This window comes from Chionomys nivalis, chromosome X (assembly GCF_950005125.1).
Source record: "Chionomys nivalis chromosome X, mChiNiv1.1, whole genome shotgun sequence".
NCBI lineage: Eukaryota > Metazoa > Chordata > Mammalia > Rodentia > Cricetidae > Chionomys > Chionomys nivalis.
Genome location: NC_080112.1, coordinates 20,117,470 through 20,132,381, shown reverse-complemented (window position 1 = coordinate 20,132,381; position 14,912 = coordinate 20,117,470). Strand labels below are relative to the sequence as shown.

Genomic DNA, 14,912 nt, shown 5'->3' with positions numbered 1-14,912 from the left:
CCAAATTAAGCCCTAATCTTGGGGTTCTGCCACTACTGCCAAGCTTCGTGTCTCAATTTTCTACAGAGGGTATTCAAATAGACCTCGTGACACAAACTTCTCAGGATGAGACAAGTTACCTGTGGGGATAACAGAGATGCACAGAGGGGGCCCAGCCCCAAGTTTGACCATGAGGACTAAGACAGCTCTCTAAACTGCTTCCTCTTGTGAGGAATTCCCAGCCCCTGGAGAGCAAGGAAGGAGCAAAGTTTCCAATTGCAGCCTGGCCTGCAGCCCAGCTGGCCTGGCCCCTCCTCTTTGACTCCTCCTTTTAGGGAAGGGCTGAGGAAGAAGAGGTGGGAATAGCGACGGGGTGGCACTGGCAGGGAATAGGGAGGGGGCTGCCCCTGGGACTGGTCCAGACTCATGGAACCCCCCTGGAGGAGCAGCAGGTAGGAACCTGGGCCACTTAGCCTGACCCCCCCTCCCTTCCTGCTCAGACCTGGCCTGATGATTCAGCCGCCTTCTGGCTTCCTGGTTTCTGGCTCCCTTTTTGTATTCTAGAAGGCCTTTGGTTTAGGAGAGGGAGCCAGCTTGAGTGGGTGAGTCTGTGGGCATCTGAAAGCCAGCTCGCTCAGGACCTTGGAGCACCAAAAGTAAGTCAGTGGTCCGTGAGAGCTGACCTCCGTGACTGTCCCGACGTTAGCTGCCCACACCCGGCAGCCTGTGTACTTCAGCCACTGACATTCTGATGCCAACATTCCAGCAGCCTAAGGGTGTCTGAGGCTGGCACATAGAGGGTACTTGAGAAATGGCCACTCTGCTGATGATGGCTATTCAGAGGTCAGATGAGACTTCTCACATGGGAAGCTAGAGTCTCTGTAAAGATGTGGGCACTCTCTGACTTGTACCACGTTAGAGAATGGGCAGCTGGGCTGACTTTTACTGGGGCTCTTGAATGGCCAATACTGACCATCTACCTTTAGGGACTTGTGGAGACAGAGGCTGGCTGACTTGGAGGGGCAGGCTCCACTTTCAGCTTGTCCTGGCTGTGGCCACTTGATATGACCCCCCCAGAAACCACACTGTGTTAGACAAGGCAGGGATAAGGCCCTTAACCCCCCTACTTACTGTCCCTCCTCTTCCCTCTTGCCATTCTCTGGACTTTAATCACATCTAGCAGGTGCCAGAGGGGCCTTTAGACTGTGCACTGGAGGTGGGGGGTGGGGTGCAGCAGAGGGGTGGAGTGTGGGCCCAGCCTTGGGATGTCTGGGGGACAATAATGGCCTTGGAAGCAAAAGACTCCTTGGAACCACCCTGTCCTCTAGCTTGCCTGCCCTTTCGCCCCCAGCTCTGAGTCCTATCCAAGACCACTGAGATCCTGTCAGCCTTCTCTGCCCTCAGCACCCCACCCCCTTGCTCTCGCACTCTCTGGCTCTCCCTGTCTTCTTTCTGTGTCTTTTGTCTAGCCCTTCCTCTTTCTCCTTTTCTGTCTCTTTCGGTTTCTCTGTCTTTTCCTCTGCTCCTTCAGTGCTCCACCCTACCCTAACCTACCCCAGGCCCCTTTTTTGGGGTTCCCGTCCCCTCCCTTCATGTGAGGGGCTTCCTCTAAGGGAAGCCCTTGCATTCCCCACACATCTTTTCCTTCTCTTTCACCTCTCTCTGCTTTCCTTCCTACCTTCCCCTGTGCTGTCTGCTGTGAGGAGGGCTCCTTTTCCCTTCCCTGCTGTGGTGTCCCAGCGTCTCTCAGTGACCCAGGTTCCCACGGAGTCACCTGGAACACAGGAGGCCCAAGCCTGGCTCTTGTCTCTACTGCCCCCCCCCCCCGTTGTCATTGTGTTCTGTTTGTGGTTGAGTGCTGTCCTCTCTTTCTTGACTTTGTGGTTTTTTTCTTTTTCCTTCCTTCCTTCCCTCCCCCTTTCTTCCCTCCCCCTTCCTCCTTTCCTCTATTCTTTCCTCCTCCTTCCCTCCCTCCCCTCTCCTTCCATGTCTCCTTCCCTCCTTTTCTCCTTCCCTTTCTTCCCTCTTCCTCCTCCCTTTCCTTTTCTTCCCCCTCTCCCTCCTTCCCTGTCTCCCCATTTCGCATCATGTCTTCCTTTCTGTCCTCCCTCCCTCCAACCCCCCTCACTTTCCTCTCCTCTGAACCTTCCCTTTCTCCATCCCCCACCTACTCTTACCCCTTGTCCCCATTGCCCTCCCTGCCCCTCCCCTCCTTCCCGGTCTCTTTCTCTGTCTCTCTTTCCCTGTCTCTCACTGTCTCTCAGGTCCACAGCGTCTCACACTCTCCACCAGTATTGCTGTCCTACTCAGGCCCTTGACTCCATGAAGCTAACCCCCTCAGGCAGGCTGGCAGAGAGCAGGTAAGAGCTAGACCTAACTCTCCCCCAATCCTTCCCCTCCCAAACCAATATGCACCATCATTGCCAGACACCCCCAACCCCTGCCCCGTGTCCCTTAGTCCCCGGAGTGACTGTCGAGTGGTTGTCTGAATGTCTGAGAATATCTTAGGAGAGCAGGTCTGGAGACTAAAGAGGACCTTTGGAATCTATTTGTACTTTATTCTTTTTTAAAGAAAGAAAGAAAGAAAGAAAGAAAGAAAGAAAGAAAGAAAGAAAGAAAGAAAGAAAGAAAGAAAGAAAGAAATTCATGCCTAGAGGCCAGTCTCCATAGCTGGGAGTGGTTGGTCTTGGAATATGTGACATTTGAAGAATGTTCTGAAGTATGAATAGGAGTTTGCCATTTGAGTAGACTGTGGAAGGGTGTTTAGGCAGAGGGAAGGATCTGCCTACATTTTTGGAGAAGAGTATTATTTCCAAGTTAATCTGAAATCCTGTTTTATATCTCTGATTAGAATTCAAGAAGAGGAAGTATTAAGAGAAAGGGAGGCCCAGCAATGTGGTGCCTTACACCTTGGTCCCAATACTCAGGAGGCAGAGGCAGGCAGATCTCTGTGAGTTCAAAGCCAGTCTGGTCTACACAATGAGTTCAAGACTAGCTGGAACTACACAGTGAGATCACACCTCAACAAACAAATGAAAGACCTTACATTTAAAAAGATGTAAGAATGGAATTTATAGATTATATACAATAAATTAATTTAGGAGACCATTACATTTCACAACTTATGAGGTATGTCCATAGGGGTTCTGGAAAAACATAGTTTCCAGTGCCATTTATTTATTGACTGATTGATTATGATGCTGGGAATCAAACTTAAGACCTCACTCACGAGTGCAAGGCAAGCATTGTACCACTGAACTGTAGTCCCAGCTCTCCCAGTGCTTTAATTAGAGAGCAAGGCAGGTTAAATTACACTAACTATTCCACTTAAGACGCTAGAAGAAGGGGGCTGGAGAGATAGCTCAGTGGTTAAGAGCAATGACTGCTCTTCCAGAGGACCCGGGTTCAATTCCCAGCACCCACATGGCAGCTCACAACTGTCTGAAGATCCAGTTGCAGGGGGGGATCTGACACCTTCACACCAATGCACATAAAATAAAAGTTAAATAAGCCCTAAGAAATTAAAAAAAAAGACGCTAGAAAAAGAACAACACAAGGAAAACAGAATACATTAATTACTGTAGATAAATCCAGAAATCAATGAAAAATAAAACAAAAGTTTTGATCCTCTGGCAGATATGATTGGGGAAAAGGCAAAGAAAACATAATCAAAATAAGATTTTTATAAAAGGGTTTACCATAAATTCTGAGGAGATTTTTAAAAAATTATAAGAAAATGCTATATGTGTTTGTGTTTGTATGTGTGTGTGTTTATATGAAGAAACATGAAAATGTTATTTAATTGGGTGATTTTCTAGAAACTGTAAATTACTGAAACTACCTATAAAAGGGCAAAAAAAAAATCCCACCTGGAATAGAATGGAAAAGTGAGAAATAAAATGAAAAAAAGTGGTCAATTTTTTTCTCTTGAGGAATAATACCATGTCCAGCTGTTTTTTGTAGGTCCTGGAAGTTCTATTAAATCTGGCAAGTTCAGCTAATAGGAAAAGATAGCCATCTTCCCAGTTCATGACATAAGACTAGACACCTGGCCGTTCAATGGCATACCTGCAGTCCCCAATACTCAAGAGGCTGAGGCAAGAATGTTGCCTTAGCCTAGGAGTTGGAAGTGATCAGCCTGGGCAATATAGAGAGACCCTTTCTCAAAAACAAAGCAGAACAGGGCTGGAGATAAAGCTAAATGGAAGAACACAAAACTCGGGGTTTTAATCCTCTCTCCCACACATACACAATTATATGTCAGTGAGCAACTGTTTATTATTTGCTATCTATCAGAACTAGGAATTAGATGCAGGGATTTATGCGTGTTAGATTGAACTGTGTCTCCAACCAATTTTCCCTTTATCTTACTAAGTTACTCGAGAAATCCTAGAAACCACGAATGTCCAGGCTGCCTCAGTCTTGTGTTTCTACTGCCTCTACCTCCTGAGTTCTGGGATTTCAGACTTTTGACCCCAAACCTGATGTAACAAACATTGTAATAGAATATTATTAAATAGAATCCATTAGCGTATTAAAAGTAGATCTTTCTTGCGTTGGTGGCTTAGGTTTTTAATTCCAGCACTTGGAATGGAAGATAGAGGCTCAAGGTCAGATTTGACTACATAGCAAGTTTGAGCCCAATTTTAGAGAGGGAGGGAGGGAGGAATGGAGGGGGGGGCAGAGAGAGAGAATATCTTAACAAATAAAGGCTTCCTAGGATTGTAGGGATTGTTCAGTGTTCAACATTAGGAACCCTGGCGGCTGGCTGGATGATCCAGTGGTTAAGAACAGTAACTGCTCCTCCAGAGGACCTGGGTTCAATTGCCCATACCCACATGACAACTCACTAATTTCTGTAACCCACTTCCAAGGGATGCAGTGCCCTCTTCTGGGCTCCACAGGCACCAGGCATGTACTTGGTGCACAGACATACATGCAAACAAAACACCCATATACATTAAAATAATGATAGTATAATGACAATAACAAATGATAATGATAAATGTTAGAAACTCTGTTAGTGTAATTTGTTGCAATATTTTTCCTTTATAGGAAAGATGATTTCATTTCTTTATTAATGCTGGAAAATGTTCTGATAAATTTACATTATATTCTCTTGCTAAAATGGAATAATTTGTTACACAGCAAAAGATAGCTAATACATTAAGCTAGGAATTAGTGAAAACTTCCTTAACTTGGTAAAGGTTTGTTTTTATCAGAAATCAGAGATAATCATCAGATGTAAAAATCAAGCACTTAATACACTTCCATTAAATTGAAGAACAAAGTAAAAATGATTGCTATCACTATTATTTAATAATTTTTGGAAATTTTAAATAGTGGGATTTCTTTCATTGAATTTGTTATTTGACAAGTTCATACATGTGTATATTTCTTTCTAATTATAAATAATGAGATTTAAAAAGAAATGAGTAGTGTAAATATTAGAATGACTCATAATTAGCATTATCTGAAGATGATATAATTGTCTAATTAGTCAAAGAGAATAAAATAAAAATTTCTTTCAACTACTAAGAAATTCCAATGTGATAGGTACGTACAGGGCAAATATGTACCCCAAACATTAGCATCTCTAAATAACAGTAGATTCTAAAAAATGTAATAGAAAAATATACTTTTCACAGTATTAAAAAACAATCTACAAACTCCCTAGAAATTTACATGAAACAGGAAATTGTTTTGGAGAGGGCTATAAATTTTTATTGAAGGCTGTAAGACTTGACTACATCAAGGGTTATCTTCTATTTGAGGAGGAAAATGTTCAGTATGATAAACAATCATATTTTTCCCCAATTTGATCAAAATGGTCAATGTGCTTGCCATAAAAATTCAGTGATATTTTATTTGGTATTGAGCAATTACATTTTAAAGCTCATTTAAAAGAGTAAATATTCATTAAGAATTTTTTTGGAAAAGAGGACTAATGTAGGACATTCACCCATTAAATGTACCCAGATCTTACCAACGAGTGCATTAATGGACTAGAAAGATGACTCAGTAGGTAAGAGCTCCGGCTGCTCTTACAGAGAGGGCCTAGTTCAATTGTGAGCACATGGTAGCTCACAACCATCCATAACTCCAGTTCTAGGGGGTCCAATACCCTCCTCTGACTTACATAGGCACCAAGCATACATGTCATGTGCAGTACACATAAAATAATAAAATAAATAAATCTAAAAGAAATTTAAAAGACTGCAGTAATTACAAATATTTTATCTTCACAGAAATAGAGGAATATATAAATAAGACAAAGTAGGGAGTTTAGATGCAAACCCACATGTTGAAATGTAAGATTCATTTTTGATGAAAAGACATTTTAGACCAGTAACACATATGAAAATATGCTTTTAGAGTTAACAGAAGAAACTCTGGAATACTTTAAGTATAATATTAAGATACAGAAGGTCTTGCAATTTGAGACTTTAAAACCTAGAAGACAAAGCCTGGTGCAGTGAGTGGTGCATGCCCTTAATTCCAGCACTTGGGGGGCAGAGGCCAGCAGGTGCGTCTCTGTGAGTTCCAGGTCAACCTGGTCTAGATAGTATGTAGGACAGCCAGGGCTACTTAGGGTGACCCTGTCTGGAAACAAACAAACAAACAAAAAACCAAAACAGAATCTAGAAGCTAAGCCAGCTGTGATGGTGCCTGCCAGTAGTCCCAGATACCCAGATACTCAGGAAACTGAAGCATAAGAATTACTTGAAAAAAAAAAAAAAAGAATTACTTGAAATCAGGAGTTGAAGGCTAGCAGGAGCTACACAGTGAGCTACCTTCTCAAACAACAACAAAACCCAGAAGCCATAAAATAATGTTTTTCTTCAATAACATTTAAAACTGTGATGAAAGATACTGTATCCAAAGTTAAGACAGTAGAAAGAAACTACATAGATGTAGATATCAGGTAAGATGCTGTTATCTCTGTCTAAATCTAGGTTGTGTCCTGAAAGTCAGTAAGAAAAAGATAACAACCTATTTACAATGGAGAATTAGGTCAGCCAGCCGTGGTAGATTTTTACCTGTAGTCCTACTGTTCAGGAAGCTGAGACAAGAGGAACTGTATGAGTTTGAGACCCAGCTGTGCTACCTAGTGAGTTCTGGGATAGCCTACACTGTAGAGTGAGATCCTGTCTCAAAGCGAAAGAAAATATTTAAATAACACCACCTGATGATTCAACAATGAAATAGATAATAACCGAATAACTATGAATAGGCACTTAACTTACTACTTGTTAATAAACTGTAGGTGAAACCATAACGAAGCACCATTTTTTAAAATGTGAAAATTTAAAAAGATCAGAAGGATTGTGGCAAAACACAACCTCTTGTATACATTGGTTGGAGTACGGATTAATATTGATTTTGTTTGTTTGTTTTATGGGACCACTTTATCAGTTGCCAGGAGAATTTCTCTCTTCCTGTTTGGATTTATAAGGCAAGGTCTCACTATATATCTCTGACTGTCCTGGAACTAACTATGCAGACCAGGCTGCTTGCAGGTGTCTTTAGAGGCCAGAGGCATTAGATGGAGATCTAGGAGGTTATGAGCTTCAGCCGTGGGTACTAGGAGTCAAACTCAGGTCCTCTGCAAGAGCATGCTCTTACAGATGAGCAGTCTCTTTAGCCTCCAATACCACTCTTGACCAATTCTTCTCAATTTTTTATTTATTTATGTGCATGGGTGTTTTGTTTGCATGTATGTCTGAGTACCACATACATGCCTGGCACCTATAGAGGCCAGAAGAGGGTATCAGATGCCTTGGAACTAGAGTTATAGATGATATGGATTCTTGGAATTGAACCCAGGTCCTCTGGAAGAGCAGGCAGTGCTTTTAACCACTGAACCATCTGTCCAGCCCTTTGACCACCTCTTAATTAAACAGCTATATAATGTATGCCTCTTTCAAATAAAGACAGGAATTATGACTAACCTTTACCTTTAGCTAGTCTATACACTTATTAAAGTGATAGAAATAACTTTTATCTACACTTTAAATAAAATATGTATTCTTGGGACTGGAGAGATAAGTCAGTGGTTAAATGCACGTGCTGCTCTTTTGAAATGGAGTATGTCTGGTCCTACTTTCAGGGAGTTCTAGTCTAGCAGGGAGAAAAGAAGCATAGTGTACTGTGGAATGGAACTCCATTAGGCTGAGCTGGCTGCCAGAGTAGAGGCATGTAACTCCATCTGGCACCTAGGGAGGCTTCCTATAGGAGGTGACATTTTTAATGAGTTGGGGGGAAAAAACTCTCTTCCATCCTCCTTTATGAAGAATGACCTTGTCATCTTTTTCACTCTTCCAAACATGGTGACCTATTGAGGAAAAATAGTTGAGTCAATTTAAGTTCAAGATTTTCCACTCTCTGTGACTTTGGGCAAGTCATTTAGCTTCTCGGTCTCTCTTTCCTCAATCTAGTCATGAGGCTGATGCCTGCTTACCTCTCAAGGCTATTCTTAGGATTGGAGATGGTCTTGTGAAACTGCAGGTAGCTGTCACTACAGAAGAGGAAAAGGACTTAGACCTTGTTTTCCTAACAAATGCATAACCCAATACATGTGTGAAGATGGTTCTGAATCAAAGACTGGCCCTGACCATAGCAGGCAGTATTTGGGGAAATACTGTCACTTAAACAACTTACTTCACACATCTTTTGATCCCTTCTTCTCTGTTAAAAAAGACAGAATGCGCCGGGCGGTGGTGGCGCACGCCTTTAATCCCAGCACTCGGGAGGCAGAGGCAGGCGGATCTCTGTGAGTTCGAGACCAGCCTGGTCTACAAGAGCTAGTTCCAGGACAGGCTCCAAAACCACAGAGAAACCCTGTCTCGAAAAACCAAAAAAAAAAAAAAAAAAAGACAGAATGCTACCAACAGCATCATGGATTTTATTGACTAAGGAGTGGGTGGTTCCATTCAAATGAATTCATTCAGAGTTCGTATCACTAAGTACCTGGAGCCCAGTGGGTACTTTGTAGAGTCGCTGTTGTTGGTACTTACTTCGGAAGACACTTACAGAGTACTGCCTATGCAAGGTTGCTGTTGTCCTCCATGAATCCCCAGTTGGTTGGGGGAAGACTGTGAAAGGCCTGTGACAGAAAAGAGCACCATGGGGTAGAGGGTAAAGAACAGGATCGCAAGAGAGACTCCAGCCCTGCCTGAGGCTGGCACAGGTGAACTCACCCTGAGGTTTGGGTCTTAAAGAATAAGCACAAATTAGCCAGATGGGTGAAGTACTGAAGAGCATTCTAGGCAGAAGGAATAACATATGCAAAAGAACTGGATGTTTTTAGATAGAGCAAGAGAGTATAGGCTTCAATGAGGCCCACGAACCTCCTGAAATTGGATCAAAATGCTACATGTGTATAACTATGCACATAATTTTGTGAGGAAGATACTTCATAGCTTTCATTAAATGCATAAAGGGACTTGTATCCCCTCAGAAAGGTTGAGAGCCAGAATTGTTGGTAATTGTTGGTGAAGGAATCTGAGGTGAGAGTTTACCTGGATTAAATTTGTATTTTGGAACTATCACATTACCAGTCAGTAGGACAGACGATTGTAGCTGGACAGGGTGGGGCCTGCCTGCAATCTCAGCACTTGAGAGGTGGAGGCAGGACGATCAGGAGGCCATCTTTGCCTATATGAAAAGTTAAAGTCCAGGCAGGGATACAGAAAGCCTTGTCTGCAAAAAGTGGATTGTGTGAGGTCTAACTTGGGATTGGGGTCGAAAAGTCAGGCAGGGCTAGTTACACTTAGTACGTTTCATGACTGTGTTGGGTGATATACACTGTTAGAGATTGTGAAGCTGAGGGATAGGAGGGCAGAAATGAGTAGACATTAACAGAATGCCAGAAACCAGTCAGGGTAATAGTATAAGCAACAAGAACCTCCACCAATGGTCATCCACCATCCAAAGTCCCTGGTTCATATGTAATTACTAACTTCCAACCTATTCCTTGTTCTTAGAGATCCCAAATAACACCAGAGACACTTGATTAAAGAAGGAAGAAGGGGAGAGAGAGGTATATTCTAAGTTGTGAGTCAGACAAAGTTTGCCAAAGAAAGTAACATCTAAGATAGTTACTTAAGATCCACAATGATGTCAGGAGCTAAAGATAAGTGATGGAGTATGCTCTGAGGGTCTGCACAGAGTTTGGAGGTAAGAAAGAGCAAATAGAAATATTAGATGGGGCAGAGGTTAGACATGCCTCAAGCAGTTGTCCAGGGAGTCTGGGCATGTTATATTTTTCAAGGGAGTGGACAGCTGAGGTGCTTTGAGCAGTTCTTGACTAGGAAAGTAACACTATCAAGTTAACATTTTAGAAGGAAGGGAGTGGTTTGGGAAGAGGCTGATGCCATCATCCAAGAGAAGAAAATGACAGCATAGAGCAGAGGAGATGGACTGAGAAGTGATTGGGCAAAAGAAAGGACCAGAGTCAGAGACTTGGTGCATAAGGAAAGATGGAGCAGAAGGTGGACATGATTGAGAATGTGGTTCTCAGTAAGTTGGAGTCTTCAGGCTTGGCGATGGATTCATTTATTGCATGCCCACTGTTCTGGGCGTGAGAAATGGAGTGCTGTCCTGGTGGATCTTACTGTAGATAAGACAAATAATAAACAACAGGATGTGTGTGGTGAAGAGGTGCCTTTTGAGGAGTTCAGTCTTTAATGGTGAATTGCTGATCAGAGACTTGAAGGAAGTCAGGCAGCAAGCCATGCACAAATTTAGGAGATGATCCTTCAGCCAGAAGATGCATGTGTTTGAAGAACAGTCACAAAGACAATGTGATTTGAGGAAGGTTGAATGAGGGGCAAAAGGAGTAGAAGATAAGGTGGCACATGCAGAATGTTAGAGCTATTTAGGAGGTAGAATGAGCAAGCTGTAGTGACTGAAGAACCACACATGTGTGTCCAATCTGCAATCTTTAGGCCACGTTTAGTCAATAATAGCTATGGATTTGGTCTAACACAAATACTTGTACTTAAAAACATTGTGAGACCTTTTGCATTTTTTCTTATAATGTGATTGCACAATTAAGAATAAACTGTGTAGCCAGGCGGTGGTGGCACACGCCTTTAATCCCAGCACTCGGGAGGCAGAGGCAGGCGGATCTCTGTGAGTTCAAGGCCAGCCTGGTCTACAAGAGCTAGTTCCAGGACAGGAACCAAAAGCTATGGAGAAACCCTGTCTCGAAAAATCCAAAAAAAAAAAAAAAGAATAAACTGTGTAGAGGTCATCATGTCAAAATGTCAAAAGGTTGGACTTACCTGGCAAGGTAACTCCAAGGTGTATGTTTTGGGCACAAGTGACCAGACGTATGGCAGTAACTTTCACTGAGGTGGGAAATGCAAGAGGCAAGGCTTGATTTATAAGGTTGTGGGGGAGGTCCCTCTGACATCTGACGGCTGTCCAGTCTGTCCTGTTGGAACTGGCTCACAAGTACTAAGTTTGATGGGCCTCGACCCAGCAGAAAGATCTGTGCTGGATAGAACCACACCTGAAGTTATGAAATGGAATGACATCACTGAAGGAGACTGAGATGAAAGAGTGCGAGAGAAAAACTGGGGACCTGCAGAATGGGCCCAAGAAGAGGTGGAGGGGTGGACCAGAGAAGGAAAACCAACTGCAAGTGGGCTCGCCAAGGAAGGAAGTGGCCTTGTTAAGAGTGTTAAATCTTGTGGGCAGGAGGAGTTAAGTCCAGGGCAGAAGTGAATGTATTGCTTTAACCATCAGGAAGTCCTGGGCAACCTTCCTAAAAAAACATTTTCCATGCAGCGATGAGTGCAAGAGGCAGATTGCAGTGGGTTGAAGAACTCGTAGGAGGTACTGAAGTGGAGATGGCCAGTGTAGACAATTTCTCAAGCTTAGCTGTGAAGAAGAAAGAGGGACAGAGGGAGATGTGGAGGCAGGTAGAGGCTTTTGATTCCCAGATGGGAAAGACTTGAGCTTCTATAAATGGGGACAGGAAGGAGGCAACAAAGAGGGAACAGTTAAGAATGTGGGAGATAGAAGGAATGGTTGTTGTGCACGAGAGAGCAAGGATAGACCCCAGATCTCGGGTGGAAACTGGCCTTAAATAGTATAGGGGACCCCTCTTCCTCTCAGAGAGGGAAAGCACTGATGGTAATGGACAAATAGGTGCATTGATATTGGTGAAAGGAATGCTTCAGGGAAGTTGAAAGAAATCAACAAAGATCTCTGACCGAGCACATAATTGCTGGAGCCAGGTAGAAGCAAATAATACTTATGGCTGGGAGTCAGGGAGGACAGCTCTCAAGAAGGCAGCATTTGATCAGGAGCATGAAATTCAGCATGAATAAAATCAGCAAAGGCATAGAGGAGTGGAAAGGCTGGGTGTGCAGATGTAATAGTGAACTCGCTTGACAACAGCTGGACAGGAGGGAGAGTAACAGTGTGGATACACTGGCGTTGGCAGCCATAATAACTTTACCATGTGTTTGTTAAGCCCCAAACCTCTCCCGGTAGATGCTTTAGCATTCATGGATTCATTTAATCCGACCATACCCTATAGGGTGGATATTTCCTCATTTTGCAGATGAGGAAAATGAGTCCCAGATTGGTAAAGAAATGGATCCCAGCCCAACAAGCTGGTAGGTGGCGGGGCCAGTATTGAAACTCAGGCCTGTTTGAGTCCATCTGTCCAGAAAAGCCAGCTGAGCCCATATGATGAGGGAGCCTTCAGCGCCAACTTGGAGTCTTAACTTTATCCAGCAGACAATGAGGAGCCAAGAGCCAGTGACCAAAAAAGATTGGTGCTGAAAGGTGAACTTTAGGGGGGGCTAAAAAGAAAAGAGAAGGGGGTTGTCAGGAGAAGCAGCAGGAGCCTGTCCTTGGTAAGAGACTAGACTGTCACATTTTCCTCATGACAACCTTAAGAGTTGTGGCATTTTCATCACGTTGTAGAGAAGAGGAATGGAGAACTAAGGCTCAGGGCTTGAGACCTGGGTCATGTGATTTCAGTGTGTCTGTGGAACAGTGCGTCAGAGGGATCTCCAACTTGGAAAAGGGTGTGTGCCCGTATGCGTGCGTGTATTCAAGCATGTGCTTGTCTGCTGGGTGGACCACAGTGCCTTCCCCTCCTGTCATCTTTCCTTCTCATCTCTTCCTGATCCCTTTCATTCCTGGATTCCATATTTCTCACAGTCTCTGAACTGAGGAGTCTGGGAATGGGATATTGCCATTTCCTTGGCTGTCCCCAGAAAAGTCGCCTTTCCATTTCTGAAGCATCTGATCCCCTCCCAGCCCTACTGTCTATCCTTCTACTCCATGATACTGTAGCCCCACGTCAGTGACTGTCTGTCATATGCAGACTGGCCCCTTAGAAATGAGATGTAGGAGCAATTAACAAGATCCCCATTGCTCTTATTTCCGTTTGATTGTTTGCTGGGCATTTGATGTATGTTGCAGATTTTGCAACAGTCCTGGGAGTTGGCAGCATGAGCCCTTTTTAACAGATGAGGTAACAACTCCCAAGAGGGACAATACAATGCCCAAGGGCACATAACTAGAAGCACATGTAAAGCCTGGGTTTAGGCCCAGGTCTCCCTTCCCTTCCCTCCCTCTCCTCCCCTCTCCTCCCCTCACCTCTCCTCCCCTCTCCTCCCCTCTCCTCCCCTCTCCTCTCCTCTCCTCTTCTTTCTTCCTTATCTTTCTTTATTTCCTGTTCCTTTTGTGGTTCTAGGAGTGGAACCCAGAGCCATCATGTGATAGGCTAGCACTCTACCGTTGGGCTCCATCCCTAACCCACGAACCCAGGTCTTTTTGCTTCTAACGCTGTGCACTTCTCATGCTGGATTTCTAAGCATCATTCTTGGTTTTGCTGACCTGGAGTCTTAAGGAAATACAGGTCTGTCCTATAAGGACAGAATAGATTTCTAGCACAAAACCTGGAAGGACTGAGTCTGAGACCTGAAACTCTAAAAACTCCTGATTTGGGTCCTGACTGTATTTTATACCCAGTTGTGTGACCTCAGTCTGCGTATCTAACTTCTCTGAGATTAAGTTCATTTTTAAACTGCCACTTCTGCAGAATTGTTGCAGGGGTTCGATGAGATGATACATACAGAGTTCTAGCAGAAAACAGGTTGCTGTTATTATTTATAGGAAAATGAAGGTTGGGCACCTGTCAGAATAAAAAATTGTGTTTCTGTACTGTGAAGATGACCCTAAGATTAAGGCTGGGTTGGGGAGGGCTATCCACAAGTGTACAGCCTTAGGCTCCTTGGAGACTGTGTTGGGTGTGGCCCTGGATAATGTGTCACACTGGCTTCCCCATTTGGACCCCATCCTAGCCCAACCTCCCAGTTCTGGCCCTTCATGTATCTCCCCTTCTCTGCAAACTAATGTCTCTGCCTCTCTCTGTCACCCCTGCCTGTGGCCTCTACCCTGCCCTACCTGGCCCCAGGGAAGAGGAGGAGGAGGAAACTGAGGAAGAGGAAGAGGAAGACGCTCACCAGTTCTGCTGTCCGGCCTCCGAATGCAGTAGTCCCTCCTCTCGGTAACTGAGAGGACAAGGGCCATTTTCTATGCAGAAGCAAAAGCCTTAACCAGCCCCCAACCCCTGCCTCTGTGGATCCCTCACGGGACCCTGTCCCCCTGCTTCAGGAACCAGATGGGCAAGCATCATACTCTTTCTTCCCTGACCTCCTTCTTGGAATTTCTCCCCACCCCTGCTGTCTCCCTTAGGCTCTAGCCCTTGAATTAAAGAGCTGGAGTCCTAGATTTTACTAAAATGTGGGAGAAGCAGAGCTTGGAGCTTGAAGCTTGGAACCTGGACCCTCTTGCACCCATACCCCCACTTCCCAGGCACCCTGGAGCCTGTTACTACTGGAGAGGTCTCCAAATGACACCCCAAGGACCTACCTCTGTCCTCTGTGAGCACAAACAGAGAC

General features: G+C 44.2%; 1 protein-coding gene across 3 annotated transcripts in view; it reads left to right on the top strand.

Annotated features, from left to right (window-relative positions):
• Nucleotides 1-14,912, top strand: part of Iqsec2 (IQ motif and Sec7 domain ArfGEF 2) — a 78,988-nt gene that overhangs the window by 31,186 nt on the left and 32,890 nt on the right. Inside the window, exon 1 of one of the 3 annotated variants that reach the window (XM_057759016.1) lies at nt 343-431. The exons of the other annotated variants lie outside the window; for them this stretch is intronic. Coding sequence (XP_057614999.1) covers nt 406-431 — 26 coding nt within the window. The 5' untranslated portion in view covers nt 343-405. Of the gene's footprint in view, nt 1-342; nt 432-14,912 lie in introns of those variants that run through there. 3 annotated transcript variants of the gene reach the window in all.